Here is a 16004-nt window from a genome sequence, read left to right as displayed (position 1 = left end):
CTAGGCGAAGAAAAACCAGAGGTCAATGTCCAGACTCCAGCCTAGCTTTTTTGTACATTCCTTGTGACAGATGCATGGAAACCCGACTGAAATTTGATTATTAACTGAAAAGAACATGCAATATCTCTGCCTCATCAACTGTACTGGATATTGTACCAACAACATCTCAGAATTCAAATCTATCGCCATCTATTAGGCACCCCACTCCTGCTTCTCAGTTACCACGCATGCCGTTGCACCGATTGTCCGAAATGAGTGCATGCAACAGCAAAATTAAGTTTCTTTCAGATAATCATCAAGAATGTAAAAGTGTGACTATCTGCAACAATCATGCCTTTTAATTTCTCCGACTATTAAGCACGTTGCATCGTTCAGCTTTCTTGAAAATGATTTGTCTTGGCACGTTGTGGAATTTCAACATCAAAATAACGAGTCAATAACAACGAATAATCATGATTAATGAATCAGTTAATTTAGCCAGGCAGGGCTGCTGTCTTTGAATTTTGAGCTTTACACGAATCTTTCTTTTTTCGGCCAAATATGATTAATTATAGCCTTGCTTTGGATCAGTTCTTGAATGATTATATGTCGAATCAAAGACTTTAGTATATTAATCAGTAATTAATTTACTATGTAATCAATATATGCCAAAGGAAATAGCATGGCGTGAAGATGGTTCAATTAATCTCGAGTTCCTTTCAACATGCAAAACGCAATGTTGGTAAGTTTCTGTCAGCAAAAAAATTGCAAAAGCACATGTTTAGCCTGCAAGCCTGCTTTCTAGCACATATTCGCTCAAGTCTTCAATTCCTATTTCCTGTAGCAGGGTAGAGTCATTTGATCTGGCATTTGCATGCCGATGTAACTAGCACTAAACTTCCTTGCGTGGCAGGAAGAGGACGTTGATAATTAAGTCATAAACCTTAGTTCATTCCTTACGTCGTGTTGCAGAAACGACTGGACCTGGCAACACTACTGCACCTAACCATAGTTAATAAGTTCAGCAACGCGAAAGCACCAGTGTACGATTAATTAAAACCCTAAAGTTTCATGTGGGACTCTTTCACTTATAAAAAGATACATAAAATCTAGATTGTCGATATCTGGCTTACATATATATATATGTATATATCATAAGGGACCTTCACAAATTCCTAATATGAGATTGAGAGCGTCATATATCAATTAAACAAATAATGAACTTAACCTTAAAACCTTCCAATATACTTTGCACAAGTGATGGTAGCTAACTAATGGTTGTGTTATGAAACGAAATTTTAGTTAGAAGAACACCAGGATTTGATAAATAATTCTCTTTACATTCACCCCTAACTGCTAAATGAACCTTTGCCAAGCTAACATGCATGATCAAAATATGACACTGAAAATTATGTACTGATCATTTCGAACCATACACATCAATGATAACCATATGCTACGCATTATTGAACCATACAGTACAATACGGTCCAGTTTTCCTTCCTTTTTTTTTTTTTTTTTCTGACAGATATGCTTAGTATGATCTGACCCAACACTAGAGCAAAAAATGTGAAGAGAATGTCGAAGGTCGAGCTTATGTGACAATCATTTATCAATGGAAAACAATAAATGATGGAATCATGGACGTACTCCTCCATCACTATATGTTTTGTTATCACATTAATACGTTTGATGTAGGCTTGATTCATCAACTTGGAGAGAAAATGTTGGCACGATAAACTTGTGGGATGATGCCCGCCTCTCCCTCATCATTAATCCTTGAGAAAATATGTATAAAAAACAATAAATTTGATGCAGGCTACCTACAGAGTTCTTGCGTGATTAAACAATTCAGACACTGTTCCATGAAAAGGAGCTTCGAGAGTGAGTTAACATCAATCTTATTCGGTCCAATATAAGTAGCTAAAGGTTTTAATATTTGAACACTGTTTTTTGTCTGCTATAGATTATTAGATTCTCCAATTGATGCTGATATTTTGTGTCCATAAGTTCTGAAAAATAGAAAAACGTGTACAAATTTCTTAGGATGTTCGATGTTTTTCCCTCATCCGATCCATGAACTTCAATTTTTCTTTAATCCATTTCCATTCGGGCTTGTCTGGGAGGTTCACGGTTTTGCACCAAATACGGTGCAAGGTACAATGGATCAGAATTAATTTTTTCTACGACAGCATGATGAACTTGTTCCACATGATTGATTGATGCAACAATTATATATATAAAATTATGATTGTCAATAATTAAATTAATTATAATTACTAAAATTAAAATTTGAATTCTCTGTAACTATTTCACCGGTGATTGCTCGATATTTATTTATTTTTCAAGATTTGCGCTCCCGGAATTGATGAAAAGCTGAGGCTGCTTGTCTTTACCTTCAAACAACAACTTCATGTAAAATAAAACAAAAAAGGTTACCTTGTTTTCCTTTCAAAATATAGCTTTTTCTATTTTGGAGCGCAATAGGAACGTAAACACGAGAACAATAATAAAGCAAAGGACAAAAACGTCTTTTGGAAGGAAATTTTGTGCATGGTGACAACACAATTGGCAAAGGGAGGGAAACGTGCGTGGTGCCGACTTTCACGCGTGAGTGAGGGTGGGATTCACGTGACCTTACCCCCAATAGACGACAGATTGATGAGTGGAAGAAAAAGGAGAGAAGGTTGGGCTGTCGCCATTCAATCTGGTTTGCAGTCATAAACAAAACAAAACAATACCCAAACCAAAAATAAATAAATAAATAAATAAAGGTTTTCTTTTTTTTTTTTTAAATTTATTTTATTCTTCTTCTCAATTGTAATTGCTGAGAAGAAACCTTGTTCAATTAATATAATTAAAGTGAAAGGATGGTGACTAATGCTTCATTTAGATTTAGATGTGTGATGAGATTGATTTCAATGATATTTAAAAATAATAATAATAATTATTATAATTATTATTAAAAAAAATTAATGAAAATTTTATATCAAATGAATCTCAATGAAATTAACATTTAAATTCAATTGGTAGTGGGATGAGTTTAATCACATCATACTAAAAATACAATAAATTCTAAACTTAACCTAAATGAAGATTAACTAGACAGAGAAGAAACTTCTTAGATTTGTTCATATATATATAATATTAAAATGTAACTCTCTCTTATATTTTTATAAATCTTATTCTAATAACTTGTCTTAAAAAATGAAGTTGTATTGAATTCTAACCATTGAAATATCTTCTTAAAAGCAAATCAAATCTTATATTTATAAGATTACGTGAATCTATAACTATTTATTTGAGCACAATACTGTTTAGTCATTAAGATCAAGATCCTTCACAATCAAATTGATTTGTTTTACTTAATTTGTGACAGACTAATAGTGTTATGCAAATTATAGAATAATATTACTTTTTTCTAATAATTGTCTATAAAATTATGATATGATTAGGTCAATGTTCTATTATAATTCTAAATTTTCCACTTATTTGAATGTGATGTTAGTTATTACAAGGTATACATAGCCAATAAGTTAAAGATCTTTCATATCTAAATCAATTCCATTTTATTTGTTTGTCGGTGATATATCAATAAAGTTATTACAACATTGTTTTTTCTTTTTTGCCATGGTTTGGAATTTGGAAACATCCATTTTTATCACTCTAATAATTATGGAATAAATGCATGACACTTGCAAGTTTCCTTCTTTTTGGTATCAAATTTTCATGTTTCAGAGACTAGGACCCAAAGCTTCCATTATTTTCTGTATGATGTTAACTCGAAAAATCCTGACAAAAAAGGCTTAATTCAAAGTTGATCACAGGCTCGACAACAAAGTACTGCTTTGCATTGGAATCTCTCAACCAGAAACTGGAGATGTCCCCTCTGTCAAGGCAAATCATGGATCAAACTATTTTATATATGCATCTATTTAAGCAAAAGAAAAAGGAACCTAAAAATGCTGCATGAGATCATATACCACTTTAAAGTTTAAACTAATATAAGATATCTGACACTATACATAAAGAGTAGATGCCAAACATTTGGGGAGGGGTATTAATTATTAATTAAAGAACAAAAAGAGAGACATCCCAAGTTGGGATTTAAAGCTTTGGGATCAAAGTCACCTATATCCTGGCCTACCTGAAATTAATTTTTATAGCTACATATGTACTAGTGTTCAAAAAAATATTGCTGTTAAATATAAAAAGGGTTTCCTCAATTATTATAAATTTGGCAAATATATATTTATATAGTATTTATAACATGGAAAACCAACATGAGAGGTTATTCATTGTTCATCAATTATTATCTCCACATCTTCTTTCTCTTCCTTCACATATATCCTTGCAAATATAAAAAGCTCATATGTGAAACAAGAAAATTGCTAAGTTAATTTAGTTATTATTACTTATTGGCTAAAATATTAATATGTGGGAAGTATGGTAACAAGGCTTTGTTTAGAAATAGAACTAACATTAGAGAAATAGCATTTTCACATGATGTAAATCAAGGGCAAGTTTTTCTACCTTAATTTATTTTTTTTTCCTTGTGAAGGAAAATATATATCCATTTGGTATTATACATAGAATGATGAAGTTCAAGGGAAAATAGGGAAAATGTACATTAACTTTCGGAGCTTTGTCCAAATTATATTCGATTCAAGTATAAGAATAGTGATAAAGTTTTAAATAATTGTTTCAACTATGGAATCAAATGATGCCATTTTGATAAATCATGTAAATTTTCATCTTTTCTCTTTTCATCTTTTTCCTTTTTGAAAAAATTTTTCATATAGTGTTATCAAAGATTCGAATAACATAAAATCAAGATGTTGAGCCAAATATGACCTAATGCATATGTAATACGGTGGTAATTTGCTTCTATAATTAAAAAAAATTAGAGATCATGGGTTAAACTAAGAAGTAAAAGAGTAGATTATATTCGTATATTATGCAATAAAGTAAAAAGATGAAAAATTATTATATCTCTCATTTTATACTTTTATAACCAAATAGTTTTTTTTTAAGTGATAAATATATATGATGTAAATAATAATTTCATGTTAATGGGAAATGAGTGTGTCGTTTTCGAAGAATCAATTAGTAGCAACATTAGCATGTCTAGTGTCATAAATGAGTTCAAGATAATTATCCCTCATGATTCTGAGTACCATATTGTTCCTAGCCCTACCATACCCTAAATCCATAATATGTTAGAATCAACCATTTAATACATGACATTGAAATAAAAATTAGTAATAAATACAAGAAAAGAAATATAAAACCTGTCTAAAACCAATATATATACATGCAAAGAAAAGAGTAAATCAATATAATTAATATCAAATGCATAAATATCTTTATCTCAAATATATTTGATTTTGAAACTTTTGATTACAATATAAATTTCGATTAACTGATGTCATTCGATCTTTTGTGTGGTTTTTCTTGTATTAATAAAGGTAGGATTAAATTATGTCTATATAAGATTAAAAATAAAAATATTATTTAAAAAAAGAATTTTCTTTTAATACAATATATTTTTTTTCAAATTCAATAAAAGATAACGGATTAATTTTAAATTTTTATCTTTAAATATATGTAATCTTAATCAATATCATTACACAATGATTAACATTTTTCTTTAAAAAAAATCCTATATCCAAAATATTTGATTTAATAATTGATTCATAAATTTAAAAAGTTCTCAAAATGACATTTTTGCCCTTATCAACAATTGGTATTAATGAAAATATACAATGATTACCTAGGGTGTTTTGGTCATTTGAACATGGTGACGGGGGTGCTAGTTTGGATCGTTGAGATGACTTAATTCCTACTGACCTTGTCTTATTTTATTCCGTAGTTTGCGTTGGTTTCCAAAGGACGTCTATTAAAATTACAATAATAGCCGACTTTTTCAACATAATTTTTTTGAGGTTATTTTACATTTCAAAATATTAAAAAAAAATCAGCATAATTCTTTTTTTTTATCTCTAAGGACCATAAATTATAAACAATATTTTTCTAAAAAATGTCAAATATACCCATAATTTAAATATTCTAGATAAGGTTATTTTAGTAATTTGAAAATAAATCTAATAAATTAAAACTCAAGTCTTTGTTTTTCTTTTCCTCTTTCTCTTATTATTATTTTATTACCTTGTCACACTTCAATTTAACCCTTTTTTGTTGTCAATTTGAAGAACAGAAAATAAATAAAAAATAAAAAAATACTGTAAAATATAAAATATTGGCCGAGTAAAAAGTGGTGAAGAAGAAAGATGGCGACCCCTTCTCTCTTTTCTTATTTTTCTTCTCTTTTCTTGAGAAAGAGTTATCAATGTTTCTCAGCCTCCATTTTCCTTTCCTCTCATCTCCATTGTAAATTTTCTTTACTATAAATTTTTTTCCATCATATTCATGTTGGAAGGCTGATTATAAAAAAAAAAAAAAGGAAAAAAAGTCACTACAGGTAAGAGCAACAAAGAGAAAGAAAAGGAGAGAAAGAGACGACAGACACAGACATATACAGGGAGAAAGGAAAGGAAAGGAAAGGAAAAGAGGGGTGAGCGAGGGGGGGATTGAAGAAGCTTTCAATAGCACAGAAGAGAAAACGATGTCTAAGATCTTTACATCCTTTCATACTCTGCAACTCTAACAAGGTCTGCCTATATATACACTCTCACCATATGCTCCTCTTTCATATATATATATATATATATATAAAAGGCTGAGTTTGAAAACCAAAGCTGAAAACTTTGATAAAAGGGTTACAACAAAATCGAAAAGATAATCAACAGGGACCCATTTCATACCTTTTTTTTGTTCTTCCATCTCTCTTTACCTCTATTCTTTTCTTGTTTTCCATCACTTAACTGAGAGAATTTGATCCTTTCTATTTGTCTTTCTTTTCTTTTGGTTCATGTTATAGTTGTTTATGATGAATAACGCTTATTTCAAGATGGGTGGTTTTTGTTTTTGTTTGTGGTTACTGATCCATAATTGAACAGCGAAAAGGCCAAGGAAAAGTGGAAGGGTTGGATATGATCATGAAGAAGAGGAAGATATTGATATGGGAATAGCAACACCACCACTCGTCCCATCAATTCTATCTCAACACTCCAAGACTCACCATCAAATTCCAATTCAATACAAGAGCAATAATTCTACAAATTCTATGTCCCAAGATTACCGCCAATCAGCTGGCATCTTCAGTTTCTCGAATGGCTTCGAGAGATCAGTCATAAGCCACGAAGAACAGCAACAACAACAACAACACCACTTAGCACAGCAGATCCGGAGAGATAAACTAATAGTTCAAGGCTTTGAGCCACCACCTCCACCATTAGTAGGGATCGAAGAGGAAGAATCAAATGCTCTTCCTGTTTATGAAACAGCAGTTATGTTATCAGAAATGTTCAATTTTCCTTCAGGTGTGGCTGCTGCTGCCACCGCCTCTACCGAGTTATTAGACCAGCATCTACAGCCCAATTATCGAGCACACAGGCCAGCAGGTAATACCACCGATTGGTATAGCGATAGGCAAGGTGTTGTTGGGGGTTTGGGACAGTTAGGTGAATCAAAGAGTCACAATAACCGTGACAGTTTAGCTCAACAGCATCACCAGCAGTTACCAAGCATTAATGCCGACTCAGCAGCTGCCATGCACCTTTTCTTGATGAACCCGCAGCCAAGATCACCATCTCCTCCTCCCCCAACAACTTCTTCTAATACTCTTCACATGTTGCTTCCAAACCCTGCTACTTCTCTTCAAGGGTTTAATGTATCAGGTCCTGGAGGGGCTTTCGGTACAAGTACTGTGCTATCTCCACCTCAATTTACTTGGGTTCCTAATAGTGCTCATGAAGGAGATAACACTGCTTCACAACTCAACAACCCAAGTGAAATTGGAAGTGTTGTAGAAGGCCAAGGCCTTTCACTATCTTTATCATCTTCTTTGCAACACTTGGAAGCTGCCAAAGCTGAAGAATTGAGGATGGGAGATGGCGGGTTACTGTATTATAATCAAGGAGGGGGTTCTTCTGCTGCTGCTCAATTTCAGTACAAGAATTTGGGTAGTCATCATCAGACACTGCATTTGCAAGGTGGAGTGGCACAAAACCATCAGGTTCATGTTGGGTACGGATCCTCATTAGGAATGGTCAATGTGTTGAGAAATTCAAAGTATGCCAAAGCTGCTCAAGAATTGTTAGAAGAATTCTGTAGTGTTGGAAGAGGCCATTTCAAGAAGAACAAGTTTGGTAGAAACAACACAAACCCTAGTTCTAATCCAGGTAGTAATGGCGGTAGAGGAGGTGATTCTTCTTCATCAACAAAGGATCTCCCTCCTTTATTAGCAGCTGATAGAATTGAACATCAAAGAAGGAAGGTCAAACTTTTATCCATGCTTGATGAGGCATGTAATCTCTTTCTCTATATACCTCTTTTCTCTTTCATTCTCATATTCTCTCTCCTTCAAGAGCCAAAGACCCAATCTTTTTTCCCCTTTCATTTGTTTGGTCACCCATTATTTTTCAAATCAGTGCCACGGGGACAAATAGGAATATTTTAAGCAAAAGAAAACCCAGATAGAGCAATATCGTTCTATAGGAATAGGATCTAGTTGGTAGAGTTTGATGACGTCTTCACTTTCATTTTTCTATTTCATAAATTTCGTGTCACAGCGATCGGATTGGTGCGTGTGTGTGTTAAGGTACTCACTCTGGGGCGTGGTTTGGTGGAAACATGAGAGACTACTGTTAGGGGTATGCGTCCCAGATGAGAAGCGACGTTCCTCCTGATTTGGAAGATGACTATTAACCTACCATATATCACGTATCAGAATTATTGCCAAGCTACTGCTACCTGAGAGATCCATACCCATCATAGTAATATTGCAGGGAAAGCCAATGGTATTATTATAACTTGGTTGACTCTGGGAAAAAGGGTGGTTGTTTTGTTTTCCTAATTTTTTTTCTTTATTTCCCCTTTGTCTTTGTTTACACAGACGGGCTCATCATCAATTGGCTGTTGCCTGTATTGGAGAAAGAGTGGAAAAAAAAACACAAGAACATTCTTTGTTGCCACTTCCCATTAACAATCATTTCACTGAACCATGCTTTGATTAACTCATTTATTCTTTGAGGTTTCCTTAAACGGCAACCAAGTCATGTCAAATGATTTTTGGGTGTAAAATTCTGAAAGAGAAACTTGCAATTTTCTTCTCATCCAATGTCAAATCATGTCATTGATTTTTTTTTTTATTATTCTCTTAGCATGGTTGTGCAAATAACGTCAGAAGTTTTTTTTTTTTTTAATGGCAGGATTGGGATAAGGACTTAAGGCAATTATTAACTTTAATGTTTCATCGTAAACTGTGATCAACAACAACAATGAACTTATCGTGAAATTTATGGTTGCAGGTGGACAGGAGATACAACCATTACTGTGAACAAATGCAAATGGTAGTGAACTCATTTGATCTGGTGATGGGATTTGGGGCTGCTGTGCCTTACACCGCCCTTGCTCAGAAGGCAATGTCAAGGCATTTTAGGTGTTTGAAGGATGCCGTATCAGCACAATTGAAGCACAGCAGTGAGCTTCTAGGTGAGAAAGATGGAACTGGAAGCTCAGGCATAACCAAAGGAGAGACACCAAGGCTAAGGATGCTAGAGCAAAGCTTAAGACATCAAAGAGCGTTCCATCAGATGGGTATGATGGAACAGGAAGCTTGGAGACCCCAAAGGGGCCTGCCTGAACGATCTGTCAACATTTTGAGGGCCTGGCTTTTCGAACATTTTCTCAACCCGTACGTTGCCTTTACCTAACTCACACTACTCTAACACTATAATCTGCACTTCTTAATGAAAATGGATAAGACATTGGGGGGGGGGGGGGGGGGGGGGAGATATGACATAATGATACTTTATTAACTTACAAAATCCAAGTTTTTTTAATCCTTTTGTCATACTTTCTGATTAGTGTTTTGAGAAAACAGTAATGCAGTGCCTTTGGATGTTGTCTCGTCGGCAAAAAGCTGCCAAAAAACCTTCATTTCCTCTCTGCTTTTTCTTCTGATGCATTTATATATAGCTTTACTTTTTCACTCCCAGACCCAGAGTATAAAAAAAAAAAACTTTATTAATTAAAGCATAATTTCACAGATGACAGTTCTTCTTGACCTTTTTTTTCTCACTGTCTCATATTGTCATAAACATACCCAAACAAAAGAAAGAAAAACTCTTTTTTCTGTTGTTTTTGTTACTATTAAAGAAGTGATATGCATGTAAATAACGAGAGATGGTGAAAGTAGTTGTCCTCTTCTTTACTTCTGCAAATGCTGGTGTTGCTATCGGTTGCTGCTGCTGCTGGTGATCTTTCTTCTCTTAGATTCTCACGCCCATGCGGGTACATAAAGATCGGTGCCTCTTTATACGGTTTTGAGAAATGATTCTGATGTCATTTTCTGGTCTCTTTCTCAGGTACCCAAGCGATGCAGATAAGCATCTTTTAGCTCGACAGACTGGTTTATCGAGAAACCAGGTTGGTCCTCTCTCTCTCCATTCCCCCTCTCCCCAACCTCTTTCACTACTAAACGGTAAATACATTTATAAAGATTTAAAGAGAAAAGGAAACCCTTATCAGAAGAACCTGCATGTATTTAGGTTTTATTTCTCTGATTTTTTTTCTTTGACTGTTTTGAGAAAAAGACCATTTCTTTGTTCTGTGTTCCATCCAGAAAAAAAAATCATAAAAATCTTTTTCCTTCTGATTCTCTACACCAGGACATAGATTCTGATCTGTAAATAGAGAGTCATAAATACTGAATGGTGAAGGAACTTAGCAGATTATATTTAAAAGGCAGAGACAAAAAGTGCACAAGAGATAGCCATGAAAGTTGCGGACATAAGAAATTAGTTTTTAAATAATGAGAGGTAAAATGCTTTTCAAAGACTGTACCTTTATACTCTTTCTCTCTCTCCCTTTGAGGTGTCTCTCTACTTTTCTCTATCGGACCAAATAGCAGTATGACACCTTCCAACCACACGAAAAGGCCCCACAAATACACGAAAGATAGATTTTTTTTCTGTATTTCAAAGTAACAGTATTAAACTTTGTTAGGTACGTGTGGAAGCCAAAACGGAAAAACGTGTGACTGCAAAGTATGATGAGAAAGACAAACACCTAATTCTAGTCCTCTATCTTTTATAATTTATTACTCGGTAATAAAAAGAAAGTGATTCGAGGTCATAAATGGAGTCCCCCCCCAAATAATCATGGCTGCTTTTAGATGGTGTCATTTTGTCGGAGCTTTCTATAGGAAACTGGCATGATTGAGCAAAATGTGGAGAAAGATATATAGGCAGCTGATGTGATGAGTAGCTCTGGTAATAATTTATTGCATATTGTTTCCTGGAGTACTTTTTTATGTCTGTTTTTGACCATAACGTTGGAAGAAAAACTTGTTGATTGAGGTGAATATTTTGTTCTTAATATTAATAAATGAAATGATTAGATCAATCATGGATACAATATTTTACTAATTTTGTGCAACATTAGTAATGTTCTTCTGATAAAAACAATACAAAGATTTGTCTTGTTATGGTAAACTAGCCAATATTGATTTGTTGCCTTTGCCTGGGATTTTAAGTGCATATGGTGTAATGTGCAATGAAAATGATCATATGTTTTGCAGGTTTCAAATTGGTTCATAAATGCCAGGGTTCGGTTGTGGAAACCCATGGTGGAAGAGATGTACCAACAAGAAACTAAAGAAGAGGAGGGAGATAATAAAGAGAGAGAAAGGAACCCAAACAACAGTAATAACAACAGCAACAATGCACAAACATCAACGCCTTCAACAACAGGAGCAGCAGCAGGGACACCAACAACAACAACAACCTCACCAGGAGGCAAAAGATCCGAAATCAATGCCAAAGAAAACGACCCTTCACTCATTGCAATCAATAGACAATGCTTCTCGGAAAACCAAGCAAAACAATCCACCCCCACCCCCACCACCGCTATTATTACTAGCCCTCCCACCACCAACACCACTGCCACTGAGGTGGCACCACCCATTTCACAGCCTTTCACCACCACCCATGACTCCGATATCCACCACAGGATACCTGGCGTCGATGACACATGTCATCGTGGCAGCATTGTTGCAGCGGATTACGGGACCACGCCTGGTAACACCGACATTGGTTCTACTCTCATTAGATTCGGGACCACGGCTGGTGATGTTTCACTCACTCTAGGGCTACGCCATGCTGGAAACATGCCCGAGAAAAGTTCTTTCACAGTTAGAGACTTTGGGGGCTGTTAATTTCAAATACATATATATTCCATATAATTCTCTTAAAATAGAAAACAAGAAACAAAAAATTCATAACGATAAACGTAGTAGATTGTTTTACTTCTATATGTACTCTAAGGTTTTGTACCTTTATATTTTCTAGAATAACATGAAATATTCATGTTTTTTAGGGATAGAGAGAGAGAGAGAGAGAGAGAGAGAGAGAGAGATATGATTAGAATTGCTCCTTTTCTAGGTAATGGAGGATGATAGATCAACATATATTTTCTTCTATGTTTGTTATTTCTGCAATATATACGTATATATGTATCTGTATAAGTATATATATATATACACGCACACGTACAGAAACATGCACATCTTTTCGGATTGTATACTTTTGAGAAGTGATAGCAACCAATCTATGATGGAAATAATTGGCCATATACGATCACATGGTGGAAAACTGTGGATTGCAGATGGTGAACATGAATTTAAGGCACGTACGTATGAACATTGGGTGTATTAATGATTTAGCCAGATCATGTAAATTTACCATTCACAGCACTGATTTTACTATCTGAAAAAAAGTTTTTGGTGGAGGAAGTTGCTAAGGGGATTTTACCTTAGAATTAAAAAAGAAAGAAAAATCGAATATTTATCCAAGAGATATGGAATTTAATGCAAAATTTTTTTGCATGGCTGACGACTTCTCATGGTCCGGACCTACATTAATTTATGTTTTGCATTCCTCCTCATTCTAGTCATAGGAATGATCTCTTTAAACCAATTACTTCAAATGTTTCACATTTGTCTTTCTTATAATGTTATCTCTTCCAAAAATCCTAAAAGATATTCTTGGAGGCTAATTAAGTTGGCAAACAAGGAATAAAACTCTTCTATGAATTATATGTATGAAGAATTTAGAAAAAGGAAAAAAATTAAAACATAGGGACCATAACTTATGAGTAATTATTTGAAGATTTAACCATTTTGTTTCAAAAAAAATATTTTATAAATACGGATTTAAATTTTTACATATATTATTATAGAAGATCCTCAAAATATTTGATGGAAGGCATTACAATTTCCCCATTAAAGTTTAATGTCCCATCAAACCCTATCCTAACTACTACTAAATGTGAGCAAAAATAATTTGTGGCTCAGCATATAATTCAATTACAGAAGAGTAGTGCATTTCCAGTTTGCGAAATTGTGGCAGACAATATTGTCATTGCATAATGATTCCTTGTTTGATCTGTTGCTGGAGAAATGCCAAAGACAAAGGGAAAAAAAGGAGTATAAAACGTGAAAGCAACCAATGGCACCTAAAAGAAATTGCCTGGCAGGAAATGGCTGGTACAAGTCATTGTTAATATATAACTCCAAACCAATCGATTGTGAATCTTTTTTTTTGTTCTGTCTGCTGAGCTATTAGCCAAGCAGACTGGTAGGTATTTTTGTTGTTGTTTTACCTGATTACCAATGCTATATGAAAAAAGGTTGGTTCCTTGAAATCCAAAACAAATAATTTGCAAAGCAACAAGTACTCTTTACCTAATTTGTTGCTTTTCCTTTGAGAAAACAATGTAAACCAACATCTCTGCATTTAGATTTACTGAGTTGTTCTGCTGCAACCATCAATTCCTTTCTAATCCTAGATATGTATTATTTCATGGGTGAAAATCAATATTGTCGTACCAAAAGATTAAAAAAAAAATAATTTGTTTAAACTTTTGTGGGGGGTTTTGATATGATATTCGAGCAGTTGAATCATTATCTAAAGCCACAAAAATACAAAACCCTATCAGTCTCAAAACATTTCATTTCACTGTCACAACATATAACTATAGCAAGCAGTGTCACATTCAGTTGTGTTTCCATTTACTTGGTTTGAGAGAGGGCGAGAGCGAGAGAGAGAGAGAGAGAGATGCTGATTAAGAAATGAAAAAAATGACTGCATCCTCATTTGCATGATCAATTGAGGGAGGTTTAGTCAAAAGACTTGTTTGATTTAATTAATGTTTCTAAAGCAACCTGTGGAAATTAACCATGCAGCTGGAAAAACAATGCAAAAGCAAGCATTGCTATGTTTCTTCCTTGATGTAAGAGCATTCAACTGAGGCTGAGCCATGTTTGGTTTGAGAAACTAGAATTGAATATTTGTACATGAAAAGAAAGGATTCAAAATCGACCTTCAAAGGAGACTGACTGAAAGAGAAATACCGTAGAATCTACGATGATTCTTAAATGAGGTTTTGTTTTGTTTTTTGTTTGTTTAACTTACATTCAATTTCTGATAAACGTTTCTTTCATAGCCGATGGAGAGGGAGGGGTGGTCCTGAATCCTGACTCCTGAGTCATGAGTCCTGACTTCATTTTTTTTTTTCTGAGTGGCTGTTTCAATTTATATCACCTCATCACTTGGGGCTCAAACCTGCTGCTAGACAATTCAATGAGTCGCCAACGCCCCCAAGTGCTTCTCCAGAATGGTTTCTTTGTCCTGTTTGGGGTATAAATTACAAATTCAATGCATAAGAAACAGACGAAAAGTTATTCGAGTGCTTTTAATTTTCATTGATGATTTAGGAAAAAAGAAAAAAGGGAAAACAGGGGACCCCTCCGCAAAGGCTGCATTAATATTTGTACATACATCCCCACCTATAAACGGCTATGCAGAAAGCTAGCGCGTTAATTTGATCGATTCAAAATTATTTAAAATTAAATTAATTGAGTTATATTGTTTTATTTTTATTAATTGAATTAAATTTTTTAATTTTAAAAATTAATTAATTGAATTATTAATTCGATTGATTTGATTAATTTTTTGATTAATTAAATAATAAAATATATTTAAATTTAAATTTTTTATTTTAAAAATAAATTAAATAAACTTAGCTAATAAAAATTTTAAATATCAAAATATTAAATTAAAAATTTTAATAACTTAAAATTATAATGTCATATATTTTTAGTTATATATATAAATTTTATTATATTTTGATTAAAATTTTGATTAATTTAATTTTTAAATTGAACAAATAAAAAATCAAAATATTTTTGAAAATGAAATTTTCAGGAAACAATATAAAATAATTAAATAATTAATCAATTAATCAATTTAATTTAATCAATTAATTTGATTAAAATTAAATTTTGAACACCCATAAAAATTAGCCGTCCGATACCCAACCGAGGACTGGCCACCAACACATGACTGGCATACGAACCCCACTTCAAAATTTTGGTAGGCTTGGGCCAATCTTGGCAGAATTTATGGAATTGATTAAAGACTGAGGCCATGCATCCAGGGGGATAGGATCGGATAGAGTCACAATTTCGTGAGAATGTAAATAAATAGAATTTTCGAATATATTCGATTTTTATTTATTTATATTTATTTATTAAATTTAATTAATGATTTTGAATAATATTTTTATATTTATTTATTAAACAAATTAAATATAATCAGATATATGTTTTTTCATTTATGTTTATAAATAATATAATTTAAAATTCGTTTAATTTATTATTCGTTTATTATAATATTAATAAAATTATATTTTTATCTTTTATTTTAATTTTATTTTAAGATTCATTTATATTTATTTAAATTTATTTATGTTTATCTAAATTTATTTGTTTAGTTATAATTTATTTATTATTTATGAATACGTTCGTTTATATATGTTCATGAATATATTTATAAATATGT

General features: G+C 33.1%; 1 protein-coding gene across 1 annotated transcript; it reads left to right on the top strand.

The window, feature by feature from the left end:
* The first annotated feature begins 6274 nt into the window (after positions 1-6274).
* On the top strand, positions 6275-12601 carry LOC111300024 (BEL1-like homeodomain protein 2). The gene is made up of 5 exons (XM_022895615.2): positions 6275-6650; positions 6999-8404; positions 9411-9796; positions 10470-10530; positions 11684-12601. The coding sequence occupies exons 2-5, from the start codon at positions 7061-7063 to the stop codon at positions 12317-12319; spliced, it is 2427 nt and encodes an 808-aa protein (XP_022751350.2). The 5' UTR covers positions 6275-6650; positions 6999-7060; the 3' UTR covers positions 12320-12601.
* The last annotated feature ends 3403 nt before the right edge of the window (positions 12602-16004 follow it).

Source organism: Durio zibethinus, chromosome 18 (assembly GCF_047325235.1).
Source record: "Durio zibethinus cultivar Kanyao isolate XHJ-2024 chromosome 18, ASM4732523v1, whole genome shotgun sequence".
Lineage (NCBI taxonomy): Eukaryota > Viridiplantae > Streptophyta > Magnoliopsida > Malvales > Malvaceae > Durio > Durio zibethinus.
This window is presented reverse-complemented; position numbering and strand designations above follow the sequence as displayed.

Excerpts from the sequence above, each read along its gene's own strand:
- LOC111300024 (XM_022895615.2), top strand. The coding sequence starts at position 7,061 with ATGGGAATAGCAACACCACCACTCGTCCCATCAATTCTATCTCAACAC. Across the intron at positions 9,797-10,469 it reads TTCGAACATTTTCTCAACCC|GTACCCAAGCGATGCAGATA; the intron begins GTACGTTGCCTT and ends TCTCTTTCTCAG. Across the intron at positions 10,531-11,683 it reads CTGGTTTATCGAGAAACCAG|GTTTCAAATTGGTTCATAAA; the intron begins GTTGGTCCTCTC and ends TATGTTTTGCAG.